Source organism: Hypanus sabinus, chromosome 1 (genome assembly GCF_030144855.1).
Source record: "Hypanus sabinus isolate sHypSab1 chromosome 1, sHypSab1.hap1, whole genome shotgun sequence".
Lineage (NCBI taxonomy): Eukaryota > Metazoa > Chordata > Chondrichthyes > Myliobatiformes > Dasyatidae > Hypanus > Hypanus sabinus.
The window spans coordinates 78,762,276-78,788,353 of NC_082706.1; the positions used below are offsets into that span (position 1 = coordinate 78,762,276).

At 43.5% G+C, this 26,078-nt stretch overlaps 1 protein-coding gene across 2 annotated transcripts in view; it reads left to right on the forward strand.

The window, feature by feature from the left end:
• The first annotated feature begins 19,662 nt into the window (after positions 1-19,662).
• Positions 19,663-26,078, forward strand: part of lrp12 (low density lipoprotein receptor-related protein 12) — a 78,287-nt gene continuing 71,871 nt past the window's right edge. Inside the window, exon 1 of one of the 2 annotated variants that reach the window (XM_059971216.1) lies at positions 19,663-20,138. In XM_059971216.1, coding sequence (XP_059827199.1) covers positions 20,030-20,138 — 109 coding nt within the window. In that variant the 5' untranslated portion in view covers positions 19,663-20,029. The remainder of the gene's footprint in view (positions 20,139-26,078) is intronic. The other variant, XM_059971223.1, reaches the window with a different exon arrangement.

The window sequence follows — 26,078 nt, forward strand, 5'->3', positions numbered from 1 at the left end:
TTAAAAACGTGTGGTGAATGTTTAAATCCTTGCGGCATTCTGGTATAGGTATACTGAGCACCTCCGTAAGTAAATGCAAACAAATACTGACACTGATCGGCTAGAGGAATGCTGAAGAAAGCCGAACACAAATCGATCACTGAAAAGTAACTTGCTTCTGGTGGAACATTAGTTAAAAGTGTGTGTGGGTTGGGGACTACCGCTGGCCAGTCCTCTACCACATCATTTACTGCTTGCAAATCATGCACCAATCTTCACGAACTAATGGAAATGGCAGGCATAGTAAACTCAAACGACCCGAGAACTGATGGAGTCGGGTTTGACAGAGTGAGGCAGAGGGTATGGCAGGCATACCTCAGGAAGCTTTACCCACCCAAAGTGGACCCCAAAGCCTTAAAAGGGGATCCACTGGGAGACACTGAAAACCCAGCAGCCTACGTAGAAAACCAGTTGAAAAGGTGGAGACTGAGCAAGAGGTGGAGAATAGCTTATTTATGACCTCACTGTTCCGACATAGCATTTTGGATGCAATGCCTCCACAAGTAAAATCCAAACTGGAGAAAGTGGTTGGGCTGACGTCAAAGACCCTACAAGAATTTAGAAACCACGTAGTCCATGCAGTTGAGAAATACCGGAAAGACAAACAAAGGTTGGCTGAGCAGCAGGAAGAGGTGCAAAGAAAGTTAATACAAATGCAGCTCGAAGAAATCAAAGAAGGAAAAAGAGAAAAGCAAAAAGATGCTGCCAGCAACCACCGGTCCGAGTACAGCCATTGAACTGGACAAAGCACTGCTATATGGGGGAACCAATCATACTGTAAGACAAGGGCTGGAAAACCCCATGCCAATAAACGTCTTTGCGGGAGCATTCCCACAAATGCCCTATCAGGAACAGACTAAATTCAAACAGCCCAGACAGGACTGGAAGTTCCAAGGAGGGGGACAGAGAAGCTATGGGCAAAGGGGACCAGTGAGGAAACAGGGAGAAAGAGAAGTAGAGAGATTGTGCTGGGAATGTAATCAGCCAGGTCACATGAAAAGAGATTGTCCGTTTACACCATGGCCTGACACACACCAGCAGGAACCGATAAGAAGGGAACTAAAGTTTAGCCAAGGACCAGCCCCCACAGGCCCAAGCAGATCTGTGAACCCCTATACGAGGTATTAGGGGTGCCCCGAGAACTTGAGTGGGAAGGGACATTACCCAACGATAACAAGGGAGGCAGACGAGGAACCCATTGTTCAGGTTATGTTAGAAGGGCAACTGACACCAATGATGATAGATACTGGAGCCACGTAGACTTGTGTACAGTCACAGTATGCCCTTCACCTTCCCATGTCTCGGGGAAAACACAGTTGACGCAGTGCACGGCTCCTGTGCGGTTGAGAATGGGAAATAAAGAAATTGTTTTGCCGGTGCTAGTATTTAAGGAACTCCGATTAATTTGTTAGGCAGAGATGCCTTATTGAAATTGGAATTAAAATTAGAATGCACCAGAAATGGGCTGAGTGTGGAAAGAGCAGGGGCTCAATTGATAGTGCAAGAAAACAAGAAGGCTAATGTCTTTTGGATAGGAGACATTGCAGATCAGATTCAGGAAACCTGGGAGAAATGGAAAAAGGGCACACAGGCTATATTACCCAGGGCTGTAATGCCCAAACCTGAGCTACATTGTACAGTGATTTTTGACGAGACTCAGAACAGGGAGTGAGAGGAGGATGGCACCTGGAGGCATGTACCCAACAGCATCTGGAAGGGGAGGCTGTGATAATTGGAAAGCAAGGGGCAGCTTTACAAGTTAAATGGAACACCTTTTTAGAAAAATGGTACAGGATACCGGAGGCTGCGCCCCACGTAACGTTGTTGGTAAACATGGGATATCAGTCTAAAGACTTAGGACCCTTAGTTAAGAGTGCTAAAACCGTAACAGTGTGGAGGAAAATCACGCCAGAGGTGTGGATATCAGAAGACAACAATTGCATTAAAATAATGGTAAGTGTAGATATGGTAGGGACAGTCGAAATAACCCCAACCACACCTGCCCTTGCTGGGAAAGGAAAGAGGCCAGCAGAAAGATAGAAGGTTAGATGAGTTGACGTCTATTCTGTGGTCACAGCATGACACGGACGTAGGGAAAATAAAAACAGCTAGTTCGGTGGAAATAAGGCTGAAAAAAGGAGCAATTCCACCCAGGAGACCACAATACCCTCTAAGACCAGAAGCAGAAGAGGGAATAGCATCGACAGTGCAGGGGTTGCTTGAAATAGGAGTGCTTAAAAGAACAAACAGTCCATGCAATACCCCGTTGCTACCGGTTTTAAAAGCAGATAAAACTAAGTGGAGATTGGTGCATGATTTGCGAGCGGTAAATGATGTGGTAGAGGACTGGCCAGCGGTAGTCCCCAACCCGCACACGCTTTTGACTAATGTTCCACCAGAAGCTAGTTACTTTTCAGTGATTGATTTGTGTTCGGCTTTCGTCAGCATTCCTCTAGCCCAGGGGTCGGCAACGTTGACCACTGAAAGAGCCAATATGGACCCATTTCTCACAGAAAAGAAAACACTGGGAGCCTCAAAACCCGTTTGACATTTAAAATGAAATAACACTGCATACAACGGGTTTTTTTGCCTTTATGTTATGTATAAACAAACTATAATGTGTTGCATTTATGAAATTGATGAACTCCTGCAGAGAAAACGAAATTACATTTCTGCATGCAACAAAAACATTTTGAACTCCGAAAAAAAGACGTTGGGTTGAAGGTTACTCCATAGGTAGCCTACCTTGGATCGAAGAATTAAAAGAAAGCACGCACTGGCGGGTGTCAGGCATTGGCAGTGGTGATGTATATTAATAGCGATAAAAAAACACGTTGTAGCAGTGTAGCGCTACACACAGCGCTAAAATAAAGACACTGCAGTCAAAGGTAACTTTATTCGAACTAAACAGCCTTGATTTAAAGCCTCCCTCAACCCGTCCCCGTGGGCGCGGATGCTCCAAAAGACACGTACTCACAAACCCCCGTAGGCTATCTCCCTTAGCCGGAACGGTGGCTAATTGTGAGCCGGTTCGGATGTGCCAGGAAATGGGGTCTCCACAACGTTTTTAGATTGTACAAGATCACCATAATCTTCAAATTTCGAATTACATTTCAAAAACTAACAAACTACGGGGAGCCGCAGCACAGAGATCAAAGAGCCGCATGCCGCGGGTTGCCGACCCTTGCTCTAGCCGATCAGTGTCAGTATTTGTTTGCATTTACTTACAGAGGTGCTCAGTATACCTATACCGGAATGCCGCAAGGATTTAAACATTCACCACATGTTTTTAATCAGGTATTGAAGGCAGAGCTAGAGGGCATGCCATTGGAAAGCACATTGTTACAGTATGTGGATGACCTGTTGATTTGCTCCCACAGTAAGGAACAGTGTGAGCAGGACACTATAACTCTGTTAGAGAAGCTAGCGCACAGAGGACATAAAGTATCCAAAAAGAAACTGCAATTTTGCACGCAACAAGTGGAATACTTAGGCAGGGTAATATCCAAGGGAGTGAAGGCAATAGCACCAGATCAGATTGAGGCAATAACTAAGGCCCCCAAACCCCAGACTGTAGGGCAGATGATGACGTTTTTGGGAATGGCAGGGTACAGCTCAGATTGGATAGGAGAATATGCTGAGATTGTGGCACCTTTAAGAAAGATAATGAAAGAAGCAGGACATAAAAATTTGAAAAATGGCTTACAGTGGAATGGAGAGGCAGAGATAGTTTTCAATACTATTAAGCAGGAATTGCAGTCAGCACCAGCATTAGCTTTGCCTGACTACGAGAAGGTTTTTAATTTAGACAATAGGCAATAGGTGCAGAAGTAGACCATTCGGCCCCTCGAGTCTGCACCGCCATTCTGAGATCATGGCTGATCATTCACTATCAATACCCAGTCCCTGCCTTGTCCCCATATCCCTTGATTCCCCTATCCATCAGATATCTATCCAGCTCCTTCTTGAAAGCATCCAGAGTATTGGCCTCCACCCTTCCGAGGCAGTGCATTCCACACCTCCACAACTCTCTGGGAGAAGAAGCTCTTCCTCAACTCTGTTTTAAATAACTGACCTCTTATTCTCAATCCATGCCCTCTGGTACTGGACTCTCCCAACATCTGGAACATATTTCCTGCCTCAATCCTATCAAATCCTTTAATTATCTTAAACGTTTCAATCAGATCCCCTCTCAATCTCCTCAATTCCAGCGTGTACAAGCCCAATCTCTCCAATCTCTCTGCGTAAGACAGCCCTGCCATCCCAGGAATCAACCTAGTGAATCTACGCTGCACTTCCTCAATTGCCAGAATGTCCTTCCTTAAACCTGGAGACCAAAACTGTACACAATATTCCAGGTGTGGTCTCACCAGGGCCCTGTACAAATGCAAAAGAACATCCTTGCTCTTGTATTCAATTCCCCTTGTAACAAAGGCCAACATTCCATTTGCCCTCTTCACTGCCTGTTGCACTTGCTCATTCACCTTCATTGACTGGTGAACTAGGACTCCTAGGTCTCTTTGCATTTCTCCCTTACCTAACTCAACACCGTTCAGACAATACTCTGCCCTCTTGTTCCAGCTTCCAAAGTGGATAACTTCACATTTATTCACATTGAATGACATCTGCCAAGTATCTGCCCACTCACTCAGCCTATCCAAGTCTCCCTGTATTCTCCTAACGTCCTCTTCGCATGTCACACTGCCACCCAGTTTAGTATCGTCAGCAAACTTGCTGATATAGTTTTCAATGCCCTCATCTAAATCATTGACATAAATCGTAAAGAGCTGTGGTACCCCACTAGTCACCTCCAGCCAGTCTGAGAAACACCCATTCACTGCTACCCTTTGCTTTCTATCTGCCAACCAGTTTTCTATCCATGTTGAAACCCTGCCCCCAATGCCATGAGCTCTGATTTTACTCACCAATCTCCTATGTGGCACCTTATCGAATGCCTTCTGAAAATCTAGGTACACAACATCTACTGGCTTACCCTCGTCTAACATCCTTGTTACACCCTCAAAAAACTCCAACAGATTAGTCAAGCAAGATTTGCCCTTGGTAAATCCATGCTGGCTCGGCCTAATCCTATTTCTGCCATCTAGATGTGCCACTATTTCGTCCTTAATAATGGACTCAAGCATCTTCCCCACGACTGACGTTAGGCTAACAGGGCGATAGTTCTCCGTTTTCTCCTTCCCTCCCTTCTTGAAAAGTGGGACAACATTAGCCACTCTCCAATCTCCAGGAACTGATCCTGAATCTAAGGAACACTGGAAAATGATTACCAATGCATCCGCAATTTCCTGAGCCACCTCTTTTAGAACCCTCGGATGCAGACCATCTGGACCCGGGGATTTATTAGCCTTCAGTCCTACCAGTCTACTCATCACAGTTTCTTTCCTAATGTCAATCTGTCTCAATTCCTCTGATATCTTATGACCCTGGCCCATCCATACATCTGGGAGATTGCTTGTGTCCTCCCTGGTGAAGACAGATCTAAAGTATGCATTAAATTCTGTTGCCATTTCCCTGTTTCCCATAACAATTTCTCCCAATTCATTCTTCAAGGGGCCAACATTGTTCTTAACTATCTTCTTTCTCTTCACATAGCTAAAAAAGCTTTTGCTATCCCCTTTTATATTCCTGGCTAGACTGAGCTCATACCTGATTTTTTCTCTCCGTATTGCTTTTTTAGTTAAGATCTGCTGTTCCTTAAAACTTTCCCAATCATCTGTATTCCCACTCATCTTAGCCCTGTCATACTTCTTTTTCTTTAATGCTATACAATCTCTGACTTCCTTTGTCAACCACTGTGGCCCCTTCCCCCTCTTTGAATCCTTCCTTCTCATTGGAATGAACTGCATTTGCATCTTTTGTATTATGCCCAAGAATATCTGCCACTGCTGATCCACTGTCTTTCCTGCCAGGGCATCCGCCCATTTAACTTTGGCCAGCTCTTCCTTCATGGCTCTGTAGTCTCCTTTATTTAATTGCAACACTGACACCTCTGATCTGCCTCTATCCCTCTCAAATTGTAGATAAAAACTTATCATGTTATGATCACTACTTCCTAATGGCTCCTTTACTTCAAGATCACTTATCAATTCCTGTTCATTACACATCACCAAGTCCAAAATAGCCTCGTTCCTGGTTGGCTCAAGCACAAGCTGTTCCAAAAATACATCCCTTAGACACTCCACAAACTCCCTATCCTGGGGTCCAGCACCTACCTGATTCTCCCAGTCCACCTGCATGTTGAAATCTCCCATAATGACTGCATTACCTTTAGCACATGCCAATGTTAACTCCCTAATCAACTTGTACCCAATATCCACGCTACTGTTTGGGGGCCTGTACACAACACCCATTAGGGTCTTTTTACCCTTACTGTTCCTCAGCTCAATCCACACAGACTCTACTTCCCCTGTTCCCAAGTCACCTCTTGCTAAGGACTGAATCTCATTCCTCACCAACAGGGCCACCCCACCCCCTCTTCCCATATTTCTGTCTCTACGATAGCACGTATACCCTGGTACACTCAATTCCCAGGCCTGATCCCCTTGCAGCCATGTCTCCATTATCCCAACAATATCGTAGTTCCCCATTTTCATCTGAGCTTCAAGCTCATCTGTCTTATTTCTGACACTACGCGCATTCAAGTATAGAATTCTTAGCCCATTCCTCCTCTCTTTGCTTAAAACACTGTCTACTGTACCTAACCCAGCTCCTTGAACTTCCATCGGGCAAATTGCACCCTGAATTTTGATGACCTTCTCAAGATCACCCAAACCTTGTACACATTTAACCCCATGCACCTTCTGACCAACCCTCTGGATCTGGATCCCTGCCCCCTGCACATCTAGGTATGAGCACTGGCAAATACTCCTGCAAGAATGTTAGTACCCCTCCGGTTCAGATGTAGACCATCCCTTCGAAACAGATCCCAATGTCCCTGGAACAAAGACCAATTATCCAAAAACCTGAACCCTTCCTTCCTGCACCATGCTCTCAGCCTCATATTAATGTGCATAATCATTCTATTATTCGCCTCACTCGCACGTGGCACAGGTAGCAATCCCGAGATTGTCACCCTGGAGGTCCTGCCTTTCAGCTTCACTCCTAACTCCCTGAACTCTCTAAGCAGGATCTCCTCACTCACCTTACCTACATCATTGGTCCCTACATGGACCACTACATCTGGGTTCATGCCCTCATTCTCAAGAATAGCCTGCACCCGATCTGAGATGTCCCGGACCCTGGCACCAGGGAGGCAACATACCATCCGAGACTCCCGATCTGCCCCACAAAATCTCCTATCTGCCCCCCTAACTATAGAGTCCCCTAAAACTATCGCTCTCTTCTCTTCCCTCCTCCCCTTTCTAGTTGAGGGTTCAACCTCTGTGCCAGAGGCAGGACCACTACAACTCATTCCTGGTAGGTCATCCCCATCAACAGTATCCAGTACGGTATACTTATTGTTAATGGGAATGGCCGCAGGGGTGCTCTGCTCTCTCTGCCTGCTCCCCCTGCCCCTCTGGACCGTCACCCATCTGCCTACTTCTTGGTTTTTTGGTGTGACTACCTCCTGATAACTCCTATCTATCTCTGCCTCCGCCTCCCGAATGATCCATAGTTCATCCAGCTCCTGCTCCAACTCCCTAACTCGGTCTGATAGGAGCTGCAGCTGGACGCACCTTTTGCAGGGGTGGTCATCAGGGACAACTGTGTTGACCCTGACTTCCCACATACTGCATACGGAGCACACCACTGCTCTGACTGTCTCCCCCATACCTGAACTGGATTAATAGAATAAGTCTAAAAAGCACCTAGCGACCTTACCTTCTTCCCCTCAGCGTGCAATCACACAGCCTTACCGAAGTCCCCTTACGCCGAAGCCCACTTAGCCAAAGCCCAGGACTCTGCTTCCACGGACTCCGCTGCCCGCTCTGAAAAGAAGTCCTGCCTTTTAAAGTGCGCGCTCGACGCTGACGTCACTTGCGCCTGCGCAGTTCCCCCTCCTCCACAGGTATTGACCAGGTAGGCTTAAATCCTACCTACACGGTCGAATTCTCAGAGCTCCCAGCTGAATCACAAGCTGTAACTTGCTCCCGATTCAAATTTGTATGTATCCAACCGACAGGAGGGTCATGTTACAGTGGTTCTAACACAGGAGACAGGCACAGGAAAAGCAAAGCAGCTGATAGCATACTACAGTACAAGACTAGATGAGGTGGCTCAGGGGTATCCACCCTGTTATCAGGGATTGGCGGTGCTGTACTATGCATATGAAAAGGCATCATCAGTAACCCTGGGCTATCCTGTGACTCTGTACACACACCACAAAGTAGCAGAGTTGCTGGAAAGAGGGAAATTTGTGCTAACGCCAGCCAGGATAGCAGCACATTAGATGCTATTGACATTTCCAGATATAACTATACAGAGGTGCACTACCAATAATATAGCCGATTATGTCCCTTTAGACTATGAAGGGGAACCCCATGATTGTGTAGGGAAGACAATGGCATTTGCCAAATTAAGAGCAGATTTACGGTCAGAACCACTAGAGGATGCAGATAAAAAGATTCTGTTCGTAGAAGGCTCTTGTTATAGGGACTATGATGGACATCATGCAGGGTTCTCAGTCGTGCAGCAGGATCAATCAAGCTATAAGATTATTAGGATGGAATCCTGTCCCCAACCGTGTTCCACCCAACTAGCGGAAATCAAAGCCCTGACAGCTGCGTGTGAAATGATGGAAGGGGAGACAGTAGACATCTATACTGATTTGGCATATGCTCATGGAGTATGCCATTTGTCCGGGGCAGTGTGGAAGCAGAGAGGTTTTAAAAAAAAGTAGCGGAGATCCCATACAACATTGTCAGCAAATTCTAGACTTAATAAAAGCCATAATGAAACCTAAATTATTGGCTATAGTAAAATGCCAGGCACATAAAAAGGGAAACGATGTTATAACAAAGGGAAATCAAGCAGTGGACGAGGCAGCCAGAAAAGCGTCTGGGTGTACGTCAGCTGTCATTGCCCCCCAGGTGAGCCTAACTCCAGAACCTGACGTAAAAGACCTAATTGAAATACAAGGTAAGGCAACTTTGTCAGAACAGACAATGTGGAGACAAAGGGGGGCCAAGCAGAACTTGGAAGGCTTGTGGAGCACGGAAGACGGTTTGTTGGTAGTGCCCACCCCTCTCCTGACGATTCTGATTTCAGAAGCGCATGGGATGGACCATTGTGCAAGGGGGGAAGTGATAAAGAAAATAAAGAAGGATGGTTTTTGGTCACCTTATTTACAGGCTTCAGTGGACTTTTTCTTGTCACAGTGCGAGGTATGCGCACAGAATAATGTTTGAAAGGGAATTACAACCCCAATAGGCCACATTCCTGTACTTGAAGGACCATTTAAACATCTAGTGATCGATTACATGATAAAGACAGTGAGAGGGAAAAGATACATGCTGGTAGTAATTGATCGATTTAGCAGATGGGTGGAGGCGGTACCTTTAAAAGATCAAGGGGCAAAGACAGGGGTAAAATTTCTGACAAATGAAGTGATCCCGAGGTTTGGAATACCTACAGAAGTTAGCTCAGACAATGGTTCAGCTTTTATCCAGAAAGTGGTCAAACTGGTACTACAGGCGCTGAGGATAAAGCAAAGATTTGAATGTGTATACCACCATCAGTCGCAGGGCATGGTAGAAAGAATTAATGGAACCCTAAAAGCCAAACTAAACAAAATTTGTGCAAACACTAAACTTAATTGGGTCGATGCTTTACCGTTAGCATTGATGAGTTACCGCATGCAAACTAATCGAATAACATGCCTGACACAGCATGAGATGCTCACTGGGAAGCTATCATACCTGTGATAGGGGTAAGCAAAAATGTTGAATGGATAAACTATATATACTACAATCAACAGAGATTCATCAACTACACCGATGATGCGCTGGAGGCCTTAGGGCAACAGCTGGATGCAACTAGCAGGATGGCGTGGCAAAACAGACAGGTACTGGTTTGGCTTTTGGCAGAAAAAGGGTGTGTGTGTGTAATGTTTGGAGAACAATGCTGCTCTTTCATACCGAACAATACTAGTCCAGAAAGATCATTTACTAAAGCAATGAATAAATTAAAGAATCTGTGGACGGAGGTCAAACAGAATGCAGGATTTGAACATCAGTTCTTTGATTGGTTAGAAAATAGACTCCGAGCATGGAGAGCATGGCTGACTAAAATAGCAATAACTGTCAGTATTATATTGTTGAGCTATGCGCTTGTGCTGTGCTGTTTCCTTCCTTGTCTCAAATCTCTTGTAGTGTGTGCTGCAACCAAACAATTTCTGATGCTCGTGGCAATTACTGAAGCAAGCTTAGTGGAGAAAGAAGCACCAAAAATGTATCGTTACAGCCAACAACACCTGCAGGATGAACAAGAGCAAAACGACAGTGTGGGAGTAGATAGTAAGGGTTTATGAGTCTTTTTCCCTGTCTCAGGTACAGAGGGACAGGTTTTTGGCTCAGCGGCCCAGGGTAGCAGGGAGAGAATACTTTGAGGTCTTGGCGCAGAAAATTATAGTTTACCTGAGATTTGGGAATAAATGCTTGAGTTTATTGGGGCTCTTAGTCTTCTTTCTCTATGAAGGGGGGATATATTGGAGTATAAAAATATTATGGAGTATAAAACCTGTATCATTTGCTGTGTAACCAAAACTATGTAGTCAGCTTGCTATGCATGTACCCATGATGAAATCCTAGGAATATAGAAGACAATGGTGTGTTAATGAGAGGTAGCTAAAGAGCTAAAGAAATGTAGATTAGAACATTGCTCAGTTCTGAGTTTATTATTTGCAATGCATGTACCCAATTTGGTAGGAGACTGAAGTCTTAAAAATATAGAAGACAATGGTATGTTAATGAGAGGTAGCTAAGAGATGTAGATTAGAACATGATTAAGCCAATTGATAGGAACAATAGGGACATGATGTAAGTGTAGTATGTGTAATACGCAACTATAGATCGATTACATATGCTAATGCAACTGGACCAGGATTTTGCTATAAAAAATGCCGTGTCCGAGGATCGGTGGGCAATCAGCGACTAGCTCAGGCATGGGCAAACTACGGCCTGGGGGCCATATGCGGCCAGTTAAGCTTTTTAATCCGGCCCGCAGAACTTGATGAAATTATATTAATAAACCTTGTTAATGTTTTTTCCCCGCAATTCTGGCGTTTTCCCAATAGATGACGCACTCTATATACATTGACCTTTGTTGAGGTGCAGTGTATTACTCCACATTTGCGCTTTACTCTTTGTTCGGCTCGACCTATTTGTGTGAACATGCGTTCAGCGTCATGAACATCAACAAAGCCAGCCACAGATCCAAGTTAACTGACCAACACCTCAGATCCATCCTAAGAATCACCACAACAAAACTAAATCCAGACTTTGATGCGCTGGCTAAAAAGGGAGACCAACAACACTGTTCCCACTGAAATTAAAAATAACTTTCTTCGTTGTGTTATGTAAAAAATGCATTTGAAAATATTTTTTTCAATAAGCCTTACATGTTACATGTCATTTCTGTTAAGTGATGGACATGAGTAGTGCGCAGGTGCACATACGTTCTCAAAATAAAAAATGCGCTCCAGATCAAATAACGCGCTCCGCATACTGGAGCGCTGTCACTGTTCTGTCCTTGTGCTGGTCGTTGTTGAGTTTTGGCACAGGGGACAATTGAATAAGAAGGAGCAGGACAAGTAGACCTGCATCTCCTACCATTTTTGAAATAAAGACAGTCAGGAGGAGAGTGATGATGATAATATCTTGAAGGATAACAGAATTTTCAGTGCTTTAAAATAATAACTGTTACTATTTTAAAAAGCTGTATTTTATTCATTTAATTTTCAGTGTTTTAAAAGTCACTTCAATAAATAGCTAAATACCATGGGACTTCAAAGACAGATATTTTGTTGTAATGCATTTGTTCATTTTCAATTGAAATTAAAGCACATGTTTTCTACATATGCCATGATATTTTATTTTCTCTTATGAGGTGTATTACCAAAACACTCCGTCCATCTGCTCCTGGTCCGGCCCCCCTGTCAAATTTTAGAACCCTTTATGGCCCACAAGTCAAAAAGTTTGCCCACCCCTGGACTAGCTCAATGACTGTCTCAGCTTTGATTTGCAAATTAAAGTTTAACCCTTCTTGAAGAATCTTCTGCGTCTCCTGGTCATTTGTGAGGCACGAAAAACCACAACAAAGGCAGCTACAGTTGTTTTGCTTTTGGTTTTGCCATTACAATAAGTTTAAATGGTATCAACAATTACAGCTTACATTCATATAATTTCCTTGAAATAATAAAGGTTCCAAGGCAGTTAACATAAGAGTTAGCAGACAAACTCAACACCCCACCAAAGGAGAGCTCATCAATGCAGATGCACAAGGGATGTTTTAAAGCAAGAGAGAGTTGTAAAATGATATAGAGTTTTAAAGGGAGACTTTCACAGGATTAGCAATTGAAGGCATTAGCTAAATTCAGGTAAAGAAAATTAGGAATGCATGAGAAACTAGAAATAAATTAGTGAAAATGCCTCAGAGCATTTATGTGCTGGACACAATTAAGGACACCAAAAAAGGTGATGCAATTAAGGTATTTGAACACAATGATGAGAAAATGTAAGCATTACCAGACTTCAAGACAGTGAAGCTCCTGGGCAAAGTGAATACAGGAGGTGGAGGAAGTTTGAAAATAGAGCTGGATGCTAGAGGTGAGGGTGAATTAGTGTTCCACAAAGGTTCAGCACATCTTCCTTTCTCTCCTTCTACATGCCTCAATTTATAAAACTCAGAGCCCATTTTTAAACTCCTTTCTCCACCTGCGCACATAAACCCCTAGATCTAACTTCTGTTGGAATTGTGCTCTGTATCCCCAAGTCCACATCATTGATGCATGTTGAGAAAAGCAGCCAGTTAGTACAGAACCACTACTCCATAACACAAATTACAATTTCTCAATACTCCTGTTTCCTGCTGCTTAACTGTTTACTTTCCACACTTTGTTAATCTATCCTTAAATTATTATGATGAACCCTGAATGTGGCACCTTTTCAGATTCCTGTTAGAAGTTTACATTTACCACACCAACTAAATGTTCCTTATTTACTCCCTCTGTTACTTAATCAAAACACCTTTTTAAAATGTTAAAAGCCACTTCCCTTAATTCATCCTAGCTTTCTCTAAGACACTACTGTATATATCGCCAGGTCTGTACTTTGTAAGTAAAACCCTGCTAATGATTGCTATTTTCCATTCTTCAATCCCCTCCCCTGAACACATGGATGTTTGAATGATTATGGCCAGGGTTATTTTATGTTATTTCCTTCCTTCCTTCCTTCAAAAACTTGGGATTTATCATTTCTATTTTTATTTCTAAATTTTTGACCATTCAGAATCTCAACCACATATTTCTCCATAGAGGCACAAGCAGTCTTCATCCTTGTGACGGGATGTAAAGAACTCATTCATGTATTCTCCCAGCTATTCCCTTTGGTTCCATGAATAGATTGCTTTCTTAGTCTCTGATCAAAAATTTCTTTCCCAACCACACCTCCCCTCTCTCTTACAACCCTTTTCCTGTTCACATGTACACACACTACTTTTGAATATTTCTATATTCACTGACAGTCTTTTCTCATTCTCACTTTTCTTCCTGTATTTCTTTTCTCTTATTTCTGCTTTGAAGATTTCATTAAATTTTTTTGAATTAGTTTAATTATCATTTTCATACACATTTCTTTATCTCTAAATAGTTCTAAGTATATTTATTATCAAGGTTCATATAGCTGGCTGGTGGTGCAGTGGCATCTGCACCGGACTTTGAGGCAAGTGGTCCCAGGCTCGAATCTGGCGGCTCCGTGTACACTTTATATCTGTGCTGGGTTGAGCATTGAGCCTTGTAACTTGGCCTTGTAAAAAACAGACAGATGCTAAAGAAACAGCAGTGGCCACCCAGTGGGCCACTAGGTGCAGAGAGGAACAACAATAGAAATCATATACAACCCTGAGATTGATTTTCTTGTGGGCATACTCAATAAATCCATAATAGAATAATAGACATAATAGCCAATGTGCAAAAACCAGCAAACTGTGCAAGTACAAAAAGAAAGAAAGCACAATTATAGATAAATATTAAGAACATGAGATTCAGGATTGAAATCAGCGAGGATGAGAGTGGAAGCCGAGCAGGTGTTCAGCGCCATCAGCCTGCATTTGGTCGATCTCTCTCTCATTCTCACCCGCTGCTGCTAGAAGAAGGGGCCTGTATTTGATCGGTCTCTCTCTCACTCTGGCCCGCTGCTGCTAGAAGAAGGGGCCTGCATTTGATCGGTCTCTCTCTCACTCTGGCCCGCTGCTGCTAGAAGAAGGGGCCTGCATTTGATCGGTCTCTCTCTCTCATTCTCACCCGCTGCTGCTAGAAGAAGGGGCCTGTATTTGATCGGTCTCTCTCTCTCACTCTCACCCGCTGCTGCTAGAAGAAGGGGCCTGCATTTGATCGGTCTCTCTCTCTCTCACTCTCACCCGCTGCTGCTAGAAAAAGGGGCCTGCATTTGATCGGTCTCTCTCTCTCATTCTCACCCGCTGCTGCTAGAAGAAGGGGCCTGTATTTGATCGGTCTCTCTCTCTCATTCTCACCCGCTGCTGCTAGAAGAAGGGGCCTGTATTTGATCGGTCTCTCTCTCACTCTGGCCCGCTGCTGCTAGAAGAAGGGGCCTGCATTTGATCGGTCTCTCTCTCTCACTCTGGCCCGCTGCTGCTAGAAGAAGGGGCCTGCATTTGATCGGTCTCTCTCTCACTCTCACCCGCTGCTGCTAGAAGAAGGGGCCTGCATTTGATCGGTCTCTCTCTCTCACTCTGGACCGCTGCTGCTAGAAGAAGGGGCCTGCATTTGATCGGTCTCTCTCTCACTCTCACCCGCTGCTGCTAGAAGAAGGGGCCTGCATTTGATCGGTCTCTCTCTCACTCTCACCCGCTGCTGCTAGAAGAAGGGGCCTGCATTTGATCGGTCTCTCACTCTCGCCTGCTGCTGCTAGAAGAAGGGGCCTGCATTTGATCGGTCTCTCTCTCACTCTCACCCGCTGCTGCTAGAAGAAGGGGCCTGTATTTGATCGGTCTCTCTCTCTCACTCTGGACCGCTGCTGCTAGAAGAAGGGGCCTGCATTTGATCGGTCTCTCTCTCACTCTCACCCGCTGCTGCTAGAAGAAGGGGCCTGCATTTGATCGGTCTCTCTCTCTCACTCTGGACCGCTGCTGCTAGAAGAAGGGGCCTGCATTTGATCGGTCTCTCTCTCACTCTCGCCTGCTGCTGCTAGAAGAAGGGGCCTGCATTTGATCGGTCTCTCACTCTCGCCTGCTGCTGCTAGAAGAAGGGGCCTGCATTTGGTCGGTCTCTCTCTCTCATTCTCAAGTTCCACTCCCGCAGGAAGGTGCCTGCACTTGACTAATTTCTCTCTCCCTCTCACTCAATGCTGCCAGAGTTTTGAGCTTGGGCAAAGTTTAATTCACATGATTAAATGGGGATTGGACTTTGTAGTTCATGTTATATGTGCTTCTGGTTATTTTATTGCTATTTCGTGTGGTTTTGGTAGTGGCGGATAGGCTCTGCAGCCTTCTGTCATTGAACGATATAGCACTAAATTGAAACGGACTGAACTGAACTAAACATTCTCAGACTGTTTCGATGACACTGATTTGATGTTTTATATTCTGTGTTTTTTTTTCGATTGCTTTTTGCCATTTATGTGATTTGTTCTTTTTTGGGAATTTTCTTTAAACGGGTCTCATAGTGTTTTTCAATTTTGTGGCTGTCTGTGAGAAGACAAACCTCAGGGTTGGAAACTGCATACATACTTTGATAATAAATGTACTTTGAACTTTGAAGAGCCCCAGAAAGTGAGCCCATAAGATTTGGGAACATTTCAGCGATGGTGCAAGTGAAGTTGAAACATAAACATAGAAATATAGAAATCTACAGTCCGTTACAGGCTTTTTGGCTCACAACGTTGTGCCAATCATGTCCAGAAGCTGCCTAGAATTTCTCTGAAGCATAGACCTCTATTTTACTAAGCTCCATGTACCCATCTAAGAGTCTCTTAAAAGACCCTATTGTATCCACCTCACTGGCAGTGCTTTCCATGCACCCACCACTCTCTGTGTGAAAAACTTACCTCTGACATCCCCTTTGTAACTACTTCCAAGCACCTTAAAACTATGCTCCTCATGTTATCCATTTCAGCTTTGGAAAAAAGCCTCTGGCTATCTACATGATCAACGGCTCTCATCATCTTATACACCTCTATCAGGTCACCTCTCATCCTCCATCGCTTCAAGGAGAAAAGGCCAAGTTCACTCAACCTATTCTCATAAGACATGCTCTTCAATCCAGAAAACATCCTTGTAAATCTCTTCTGCACTTTCTCTATAGTATCCACATCCTTCCTGTAGTGAGGTGACCAGAACTGAACACAGTACTCCAAGTGGGGTCTGACCAGGGTCTTATATAGTTGTAACATTACTTCACAGCTCTTGAACTCAGTCCCATGGTTGAAGACAGCCAACACACCATACACCTTCTTAACAACACTGTCAACCTGCACAGCAGCTTTGAGAATCCTATGGACATGGACCCCAAGATCCCATTGATCCTCCACACTGCGAAGAGTCTTACCATTAGGATTATATTTTGTCTTCAGATTTGACCTACCAAAATGAACCACTTTACACTTATCTGGGTTGAATTCCATCTGCCACTTCTCAGCCCAGTTCAGCACCCTATCAATGTCCCACTGTAACCTCTGACAACCCTCCAGACTATCCACAATACCCACAACTTTTGGGTCATCAGCAAACGTACTAACCCACTCTTTTACTTCCTCATCCAGGTCATTTATAAAAATCACAAAAAGGAGTGAAGTTCAAAGGTACATTTAATGTCAGAGGAATGTATACAATATACATTCTGAAATACTTTTTCTTCGCAACCATCCATGCAAACAGAGGAGTGCCCCAAAGAATGAATGAAAGCTAAATGTTAGAACCCCACAGCCCCCCACCAACTCCCCCTCCCACAAGTAAGCAACAACAAAGCAACAATCCCCCTCCCCCACCAGCAAAAAAAAGCATCGGCATCCACCACCAAGCACTCAAGGTGTGCAGCAAAGCATCAGCAAAGACACAGACTTGCAACACCCCAAAGACTACTCGTTCACCCGGTATTTGACATACCACAGGCTCTCTCTCTCTCCTTAATAAGAGAGAAAGAGGTGTCTCTGTTTCATAGTGAGAAGGAAGACATAACAAACAACTCATGTGATGGTCTGGGCCAAATCCACTATTTCTTGTATGATTTTCTGCTCCAGGGCATAGCTGTTTCCAAACCAGGCTGTGATGCAGCTATCAATATACTCTCCACCACACAGTTATAGAAGTTTACTCTCTCATTTATAAAAAGTAATCTCTAGCTTACTCTTTAACTCCTCCCTGATGGGAGGTGGCTACATAACATCCATGCCAGGATCACCACACTCAAAATGTTACTTTCCCTAAGCAGTAAGGCTGAACAACACTTCCACCCACTAACTCACCCCTCCATACCCCACCATCATTACTTTGTCATTTTCTGTCAGTCTCACCTTACGTATGTACAGACACTCCTGTGCCTAGCACAATTTTTGGACATACAGTCAATCTATGTTTGCAAGCTATTTTACATATCTATACTTGGTGTTTTTTTATTACTATTATTGTGTTCTCTATCTTATTGTATTTTTTTGTGCTGCATCAGATCCACAGTAACACCTACTTTGTTCTCCTTTACACTTGTGTACTAGAAATAACATTTAACAATCTTGAATCTTAAGCTGGATCAAAATGCTGGAGGAACACAGCAGGTCAGGGAGCATCAATGGAAAAGAATAAAGTCAAAGTTCCAGACCGAGACCCTTCATAAGGACTGAAATGAAAGGGGGAGGATGCCAGAAAAAGAAAAGGTGGGGGGTGTGAGGCGAAGGAGGCAAACTGGAAGGTGATGGGTGAAGCCAGTCAGTGGGAAGGATGAAAGGCTGGAGAAGAAGGAATCTGATAGGAGATGAGAGTGGACCATAGGAGAAAGGGAAGGAGGACAGGTCCCAGCTATAATGATAGGTAGGTGAGAAGAGGTAAAATACCCGAGTGGGCAATAGAAGAAGAAGGAAGGGGGAGGGAAAAAGAAATACAGGAAGGAAAAAAATTGATATTCACGCCAGCAGGTTGGAAGCTACCCAGAGAGAATACAAGTTGTTGCTCCTCCACTCTGAGGGTGGCCTCATCTTATCAGAAGAGGAGGCCATGGATTGACACGTCGGAACGGGAATAGGAATTGGAATTAAAATGTAATAAAAAGTTACTTAAGCTATATGTAGCAGCCAATTCTTGCCAAACCAAATTGCCATGGCTGGCGACTCCCACAGGTTTGTTATTCTTGTATGACACACCCTCAGCTCCAATAATGATTGTTACAGAAATCAAAGATATCTATTTGATCCTTTATTAACAATTAGCAAAGATAAAAGCTTGAAGCAATGAATTTTAAGGAGACCCAAGTGTATGTTAAGTGTAATTGAGTGGTTAACAAAAGATACGATATCTGTTGGGCCCCAGCTGCAAACTGTATTGAACAAAGGAAGAATACGTAACTTATTTCCTCATTTTTACCATGCCCACACCCATGTGACTAGTTACCATAATAAACATAATAAATGCAAAACACAGAATACAAAGCAGATGGAGAATAGAGGCATGGCTCCTACACTATAAGTATCCACGAATACTACATATAGTTGCATCTCTCAGCAACACTCTTTCCCATATAATCTCCTGTATAATGCAAATGAATAATAATCCATGGACAGTAGCGACAGTATCTTACTGGAACCTTGAGCTCTCTGTTGGAGGTAGTCCAGGTTTCTTAATCGTAAAGAAGAATCAGGTTCTCTGGCGTCTAAGAGGACCATGAGATTTGCACCGAGAAGAGGAATTTTACCTTCATCACCTCAGGTAATGATAGCGCAATGAATTCCATTACTAAGATTAACCAAGAGGTGGCTTCTAAGATAATGGAAAGTGGCTCAGATTTTCCGAAGTGTTGACATGAAACTTTATTATCAGTGGTTGGATCTAACTGCTTTAATGCATCAAAAATCATACAATCAGATGCCACTGAATTCTTTAAACAGCAGGCACTAAATACCATTACAATAACATCTTAAGAGCCGAAATATTGTTTTAAATAATTTTGTTCTTAATACTTGACATCCGGCTCTATCAAGCACACAATGCGTCTTGCAATTACAATTTTTTTAAAGTTATGAATAACTCAGAAGTTGAGTTAAAAAGTTATTTCTTAGCCTTTTTCTTATTTGGAAAGAAAGTGAACCGTTCACCGAAAGAAGAAGAACAAGGCAGGGGGAGAGCACCTTACCCCTGGAGGAGGCGGAGGCGGAGGCGGAGGAGGATCGAGATGTCGCCGTCTCCTGTCTGTGCGGTGACGTAGAGCGTCTGCTGACCTTTTACCTCGCGGAGTCGAGTGAGGCTGCGGGGCCGAGCGGGATGTGGGGAGGACGCTGATTGCCGGCAGACTGGGGAGGGGGGAAGTGACCGCTTCTTCCACTGTCCGCCACGGATACTTGGAGCGGCGGGAGGAGGAAGGGCTGGGCGCGGATTAGCCCGGCGGAGGCCAGGCGTTGTTATCTGTGATAATTAATCGGGGGAGGCCCGGCTCTCGTACCCTTGGTGTGAGGTTGCTCTGGCCCCGGGCGGATGCCGAGGTGCGGGACAGCCTCCGCCGCTTCCTTCGCGGTTTGAAGTTGTGTTGCTGTCCTTCCGCTCACTCGCTCGATCTCCCTCTGGCCGCGTCCCGTTCCCCTGTCAGCCATCTACTATGGCCGTCTCTCGCTCCACCAGCTGTTGTTCCTCGTTCTCCAGCGGCCAGACAAACCCATTGTACTACTGGACTCGGATATTGGCTTTCATTGTTCTCGTCTTAATCGGTGAGTATTGTACTTCTAATCTGATCAAATCGCATCTGCAAAGAAAACATTCTGTGTATTTCTATCTCTGCCCCGAATTGGAAAGCGGACACTTCGTGTATTCAGCTTATTGTTAACAGTTGTTGACTTGTCTTTTGTTGATCATTTTAACTCTCACATCAGAAGATCTAGGGGCTTTAAGTTTTAAAGTGGGTGTTATTTTAAGGTATTTAAACCGGTTTCAGAAAAAAGATTGATCTATTTATTGTGCCAGTAAATGGAAATTAGATTTTTTTTAATTGTCGTGTTCCTCCCCCCCGGCGTCTTGATTGTTGTGCTGCGCTCTGGTCTGTGTTCAATGAGTTTAGTTAATTTTGTTAAAGGCTTTACTGCTAGTTCTGTTGCAAAGCAGATGTGAGGGTATCTTTAAACAGTCTCAGTTAACCTGTCTGCTTTTTTTTAAGAGTCATTAGACTCCACTTTATGTATCTGTAGAGTCAACCTGCCATCATGAGCGTGCAATATGGGTTGGTCTGAATCTGCATTTCATCATGTGCCCCGCTGTATTTAATTATGTTGCCCCTTGTCCTGTGCAGAACATATGAAAGCAGTAAAGCCTTTTATGTTTCATGTTTGCTCCTGTCAGAATTGCTTGGCTTCCTCTTTAACTAATCCAGCCTGCTGGCCTTCTGTGAACTTCATACTTAAGAACTCCCTTAATTCACAACAACCTTTGCTTCCTAGTCCTCTCCCGATGATGCTGAGCTACAGTTGATTTTGGGTTCTTGAATGCTTTGTTGTTAAAATTGTTTACATTGTCTTCAAAACCTACCATGGATTAGTTAGACTTTCTTCCATTTCGTTTAGTTAGAAAATTCTGAACTACCTGTGCTGTAATAATTTTCCACTGCTTGTTTATCCCTGAATTTAATTGTTCACCTTTTGATGGACAATGCATCAGTTGCCAAGGACTAAGCTTCCCTTCCTCCCCACTCAACTTGTCCTTTTAAATTGCTTTTAAAAATTTACCTCTTTGATCAAGAACTTATGGATAACACTGGTGTTTCAATGAGAACCAACTGTGTGTAGTCATTTCATTACAAGGAATATCCAACTTGAAGATGTTCTAAGTCTAGAGCATATTGGGTGACAAATGACAGTGCATGTGCCTCTCTGCTCTTTTATTGGAGTTTAGTAGTAGAGGGGTAAAAAGACTTGTATTAAATGTGGGTTCCCGACTTGTGCTTTCCTGGCCTAGGATCAGAAAAGACGCTTGTTTCAGTGGAAATTCTCAGATGAGAAAATGAGGGAAGTTTTTACATTTTTGTGCACTTATTGAGAAGCGTTTTAAAGTTTGAATTCATTTTATTTTTCTACTTTTAATTATTACACTTTGAATGTCAGACATTTAAAGTTGTTTCAATATCCTTTACAGAGAGGGGTTTATCCCCAGTTTAGCCTCAGCATTTTGGGATGGGACTTCAGCACTTAGCTGCTGAGACATACTCATCACCGAGGCTTTGGTTACACTTTCATGGGAATCAGTTCAAGTTTCTTTCCACATTTAGGCCAATGAAATGCTGAGAAATGGAGTTAGACATTTCTGGGAAGTTCCAGTAACGTGGAGTTATAAAGAAATATGCGGGTTTGATTCTGAGAGGTGCAGAAATGAAACTACAGTAGTAGGAGACTTCAGCCACACAGGCATGATCTGAAACTGTAGTGATGTAAGGGCAGTTAAAATTACAGCATTCAACAGGAGCTTTCAAATATTGTGTAGTGAGATAGTGTGGTACCTAACCTTGCGTAGAATATGAATCTGGACCAGCAGGAAGGATGACAATGCCAGACCATTTTGGAAGGGACCATTATAGAATTATTGAAAATAAACAAGCTTGAGTGTAAAATTAGGCATGGCTTGTTTTGCTACTCTGAGAAATAATTTGTTAAAAGTGGGCTAGAAAGAGCTGCTTGAGGGAAAATAAATGACAAAACAAATGAAATATTAAGAGCTGGTGATGGTTATGACCAAATATTTAAAAGGGAAGGCATGACCCCTACACCAACCTTAATATTCTTCTTCTTAGTGTTCGATGGGGTTTGAGGAATATGCAGGACAGAATAATAACAAAAAGAAGTTAAAAACAAATATTAGGGGATCATGAGAAATAGTAGAAAGAGGCCATTCAGCCAGTCGTGTCTGCTGTAACATTCAGTAAGATCATGGTGTGTGTATATAATGTACATGCTTGTATATGTATAAGTGTAATACATCTATTTTGAACTGCAATGGATTTCATAAGGTATTTCATTATATATAATGGAATAGGTTATGAAACCCATTACCACACAATAGAAAAGGTCCAAAATGGAAAATAAATGTGTTGCTCCTTTTTTATGCAGATAGTATCAAAACTGGTATTAAGAAAATCTGGGTGTATTAACTGGCCTAGCATTTTTTGAAAGTAGATAAATTTCTGGAATTGGATTAAATATATCTGAGGCTCTTAGAAGGACTGAGCAAGCAAATGGTGCTCTGATTATTTTCCAATCCTTTTGCATTATTGAAAGTCTCAAAGGAAACTTGTGTGGTGGGGCCCTCCATTGGTCGGTGTTGACCATGGATGTTGCGTCTCTGCTGTCTGTGATATGCAAGCCAGGGTAGTACAAGATGGAGGGCAAACCATTGCCCATGTAGCAGTCCACCCCCTACGCTGCTGATGAATCCAAAGGAACGTCAGAGACTGATGCCGTTTGGCACCAGTACAGTTGCAGGTGTTGCCAGTCAGCATTGAGCTCAACGTAAGACTGCCTTACGGACTCCAGTTCCAGATTTTTCCTCTGGGTTTACTCCTGAAGCCTTCCCATGTGTGGTTATAGCCACAAGGCAACAGAGATTTGATATCAGTGTTTTCCTTCTGGATGAACTTCCAACGACAACTGACAAGCCCTATCTCCCCAAAGCAACTGGTTTTAATGTGCCAGTAACGTGCCTTTGTCCCTTCTCCTGTCAGTAGAAAAGGTTCTGCTGGGTTTCGTAGCTAAGCCACAAGTGAAGGTCAGGAGTTGAACTTAGTTGTCAAAGACTATTTGAGACGCGCATTATTAGGAGCATTTAATAGTTAGTGGGAGCGTATCTTTAAGGCTTGTGTGGTACCGTCGCTTAAAAAGGGAGAATGGGAAGATTAGATAACTACAAGCAGGAGTCACTGGTTCTGGTGGTGGACACATTTTTGGAAAAATCTGACTGACAGCATTTGGAGAGGCAGAGTTAATCAAAGGAGAGATTGAATTTGAAAGGAAAGGTCATGTTGTAATAATCAGATTGCAGTATTTTGGAGGAGGATTGATGCAGTCTACATAAATTGATGTTAGTTTCTTTGGGAAGTTAAAGGTTTACATTTTAATGACCTTGAGGTGACTTGTTGTCTTTCAACATTAATATGCTTTGGCATTGTCTGCCTACTGCAATCCTGACTCAAGTTGGAGTTTTGGAGTGGAGTGACATGGGTTGAATATCCATTTAGTTTGTGGTTCAGCTCCCTTCTGGTGTGAAGGTTGTTGGTTATGAATTGCGGTACTGAGAAAAGTCTTGAGGTATTCTTACTGGACACCAGTCTGAGTTGAGATTGGATCTATTTTACCCCTTTTTGGTGGCTATCACAGTTTGCATGCCATCATGAATCAAATGCAAGAGGGAGATAATTTCCAAGAGCACGTGAATTTAAGAAGAATAATCCACAGTCCTTGATTAGCAGAGACAAAGGGATGGCACGATCTTGTAGCAGTTAGCGTAACACTATTACAGCACCAGTGATTCAGTTTCGGTTCTGTTGCTGACTGCAAGGAGTTTGGATGTGGCTGTGGTGTTTTCCTCCCACATTCAAACGATGTGAGTTCGTAGGTTAATTGCTAACATAGGTGCAGTTGGGCAGCATGGGCTTATTGGGCTGGAAAGGCCTGTTACTGAGCTATATCCCTAAGTAAATAAAATAAAGGCTAAGTAAGCAATGCAGGTTGGTTAAGCCAGTCAATGAGAAACCTGATGATGACTTTCTCTGTGGTAGAGAACAGGAAGCCCCCTCTGTAGTTACTGAAATGAGAGTTGTCACTTACCACAGAATTGAATACAGTTATAGTATCTGACTGACTTATTGCCTGTTACATGGCTAGCATTTAGGGCAGCAATGAAGGTCCTCCATCTCTGGGGGTGTTCAGGGCTTTCTTCATCATGTCATTTGCTTCCTCTAGGTTTTCACTACTGTCAGTCACACAAGTCCTGGTGGAGACTCAGGAATACCATTGCAGTCAGATGTTGGAGGGTTCATCATTGTTGATTCCATAACAATTTTGTTTTACCTGTCAGGGCAGTTAGCCCTAAGTTAAACTCCCAGTGGACCAGTGGACCTCTCTTAGTCTGTCTTCTACCCTTTGACATGTTTGGCATGGATGACCCTGCCAAGAGCCAAAGGATAAAGCCCTGACTCCAGGTAACATAGCTCTCCAGGTCATTGAGGTATGCAAACCTCTAAACTATGACAAGGTTGTGGTCCTCTTGGAGGTAATACATTTGAAGTGCTAGAGTAGTATAGCTTGGAAACAGGCCCGTTGGCTCGACTCATCCATGTGAACTAAGATACGCATGGAAGCTAATCCCATTTGGTCCATATCCCTCTGGACCAGTGGTTCCCAACCCTTTTTATGCCATGAGCCCCTATCATTAACTTGCGGGGGTTTGGACTGTGAACTCCATGTTAGGAACCCGTCCTCTAGACTTGCTATCCATGTACCTGTCCAAATATCTTAAATATCGTTATTGACTTGCCTCAGCCATTCCTCTGGTAGCTTGTTCCGTACAGGCACCACCCTGTTCATAAAGAATTTGTCCCCTGGGACCCTATCAAATCTTTAAGGGGAGTAAGGGGTGGCTGTGGTTGACGAGGGAAGTAAAGGGCAGTATAAAAATAAAAGAGAAGTATAACATAGCAAAGATGAGCGGGAAACCGGAGGACTGGGAAGCTTTTAAAGAGCAACAGAAGATAACAAGAAAGTCAATACGCCAAGAAAAAATGAGGTACGAAGGTAAACTAGCCAAGAATCTAAAGGAGGATAGTAAAAGCTTCTTTAGGTATGTGAATAGTAAAAAAAGTAGTTAAGACCAAAATTGGGCCATTGAAGACAGAAACGGTGAATTTATTATGGGGAACAAGGAAATGGCAGACGAGTGGAACAGGTACTTTGGATCTGTCTTCACTAGGGAAGACGCAAACAATCTCACAGATTGGAATAGTGGCCAAAGGAACTAGGGTAAAGGATGAACTGAAGGAAATTTATATTAGGCAAGAAATGGTGTTGGATAGACTGTTGAGTCTGAAGGCTGATAAGTCCCCGGGACCTGATGGTCTGCATCCGAGGGTACTTAAAGAGGTGGCTCTAGAAATCGTGGATGCATTGGTAATCATTTTCCAATGTTCTATAGATTCAGGAACAGTTCCTGCTGATTGGAGGGTGGCTAATGTTGTCCCACTTTTCAAGAAAGGAGAAAGAGAGAAAACAGGGAATTATAGACCAGTTAGCCTGACGTCGGTGGTGGGAAAGATGCTGGAGTCAACTATAAAAGAGCAAATTACGACACATTTGGATAGCAGTAGAAGGATAGGTCTGAGTCAGCATGGAGTTATGAAGGGAAAATCATGCTTGACTAATCTTCTGGAGTTTTTTGAGGATGTAACCATGAAAATGGACAAGGGAGAGCCAGTGGATGTAGTGTACCTGGACTTCCAGAAAGCTTTTGATAATGTCTTCAATGGAGATTAGTGGGCAAAATTAGGGCACATGGTATTGGGGGCAGAGTACTGACATGGATTGAAAATTGGCTGGCTGACAGGAAACAAAGAGTAGTGATTAACGGGTCCCTTTTGGAATGGCAGGCTGTGACCAGTGGGTACCGCAAGGTTCGGT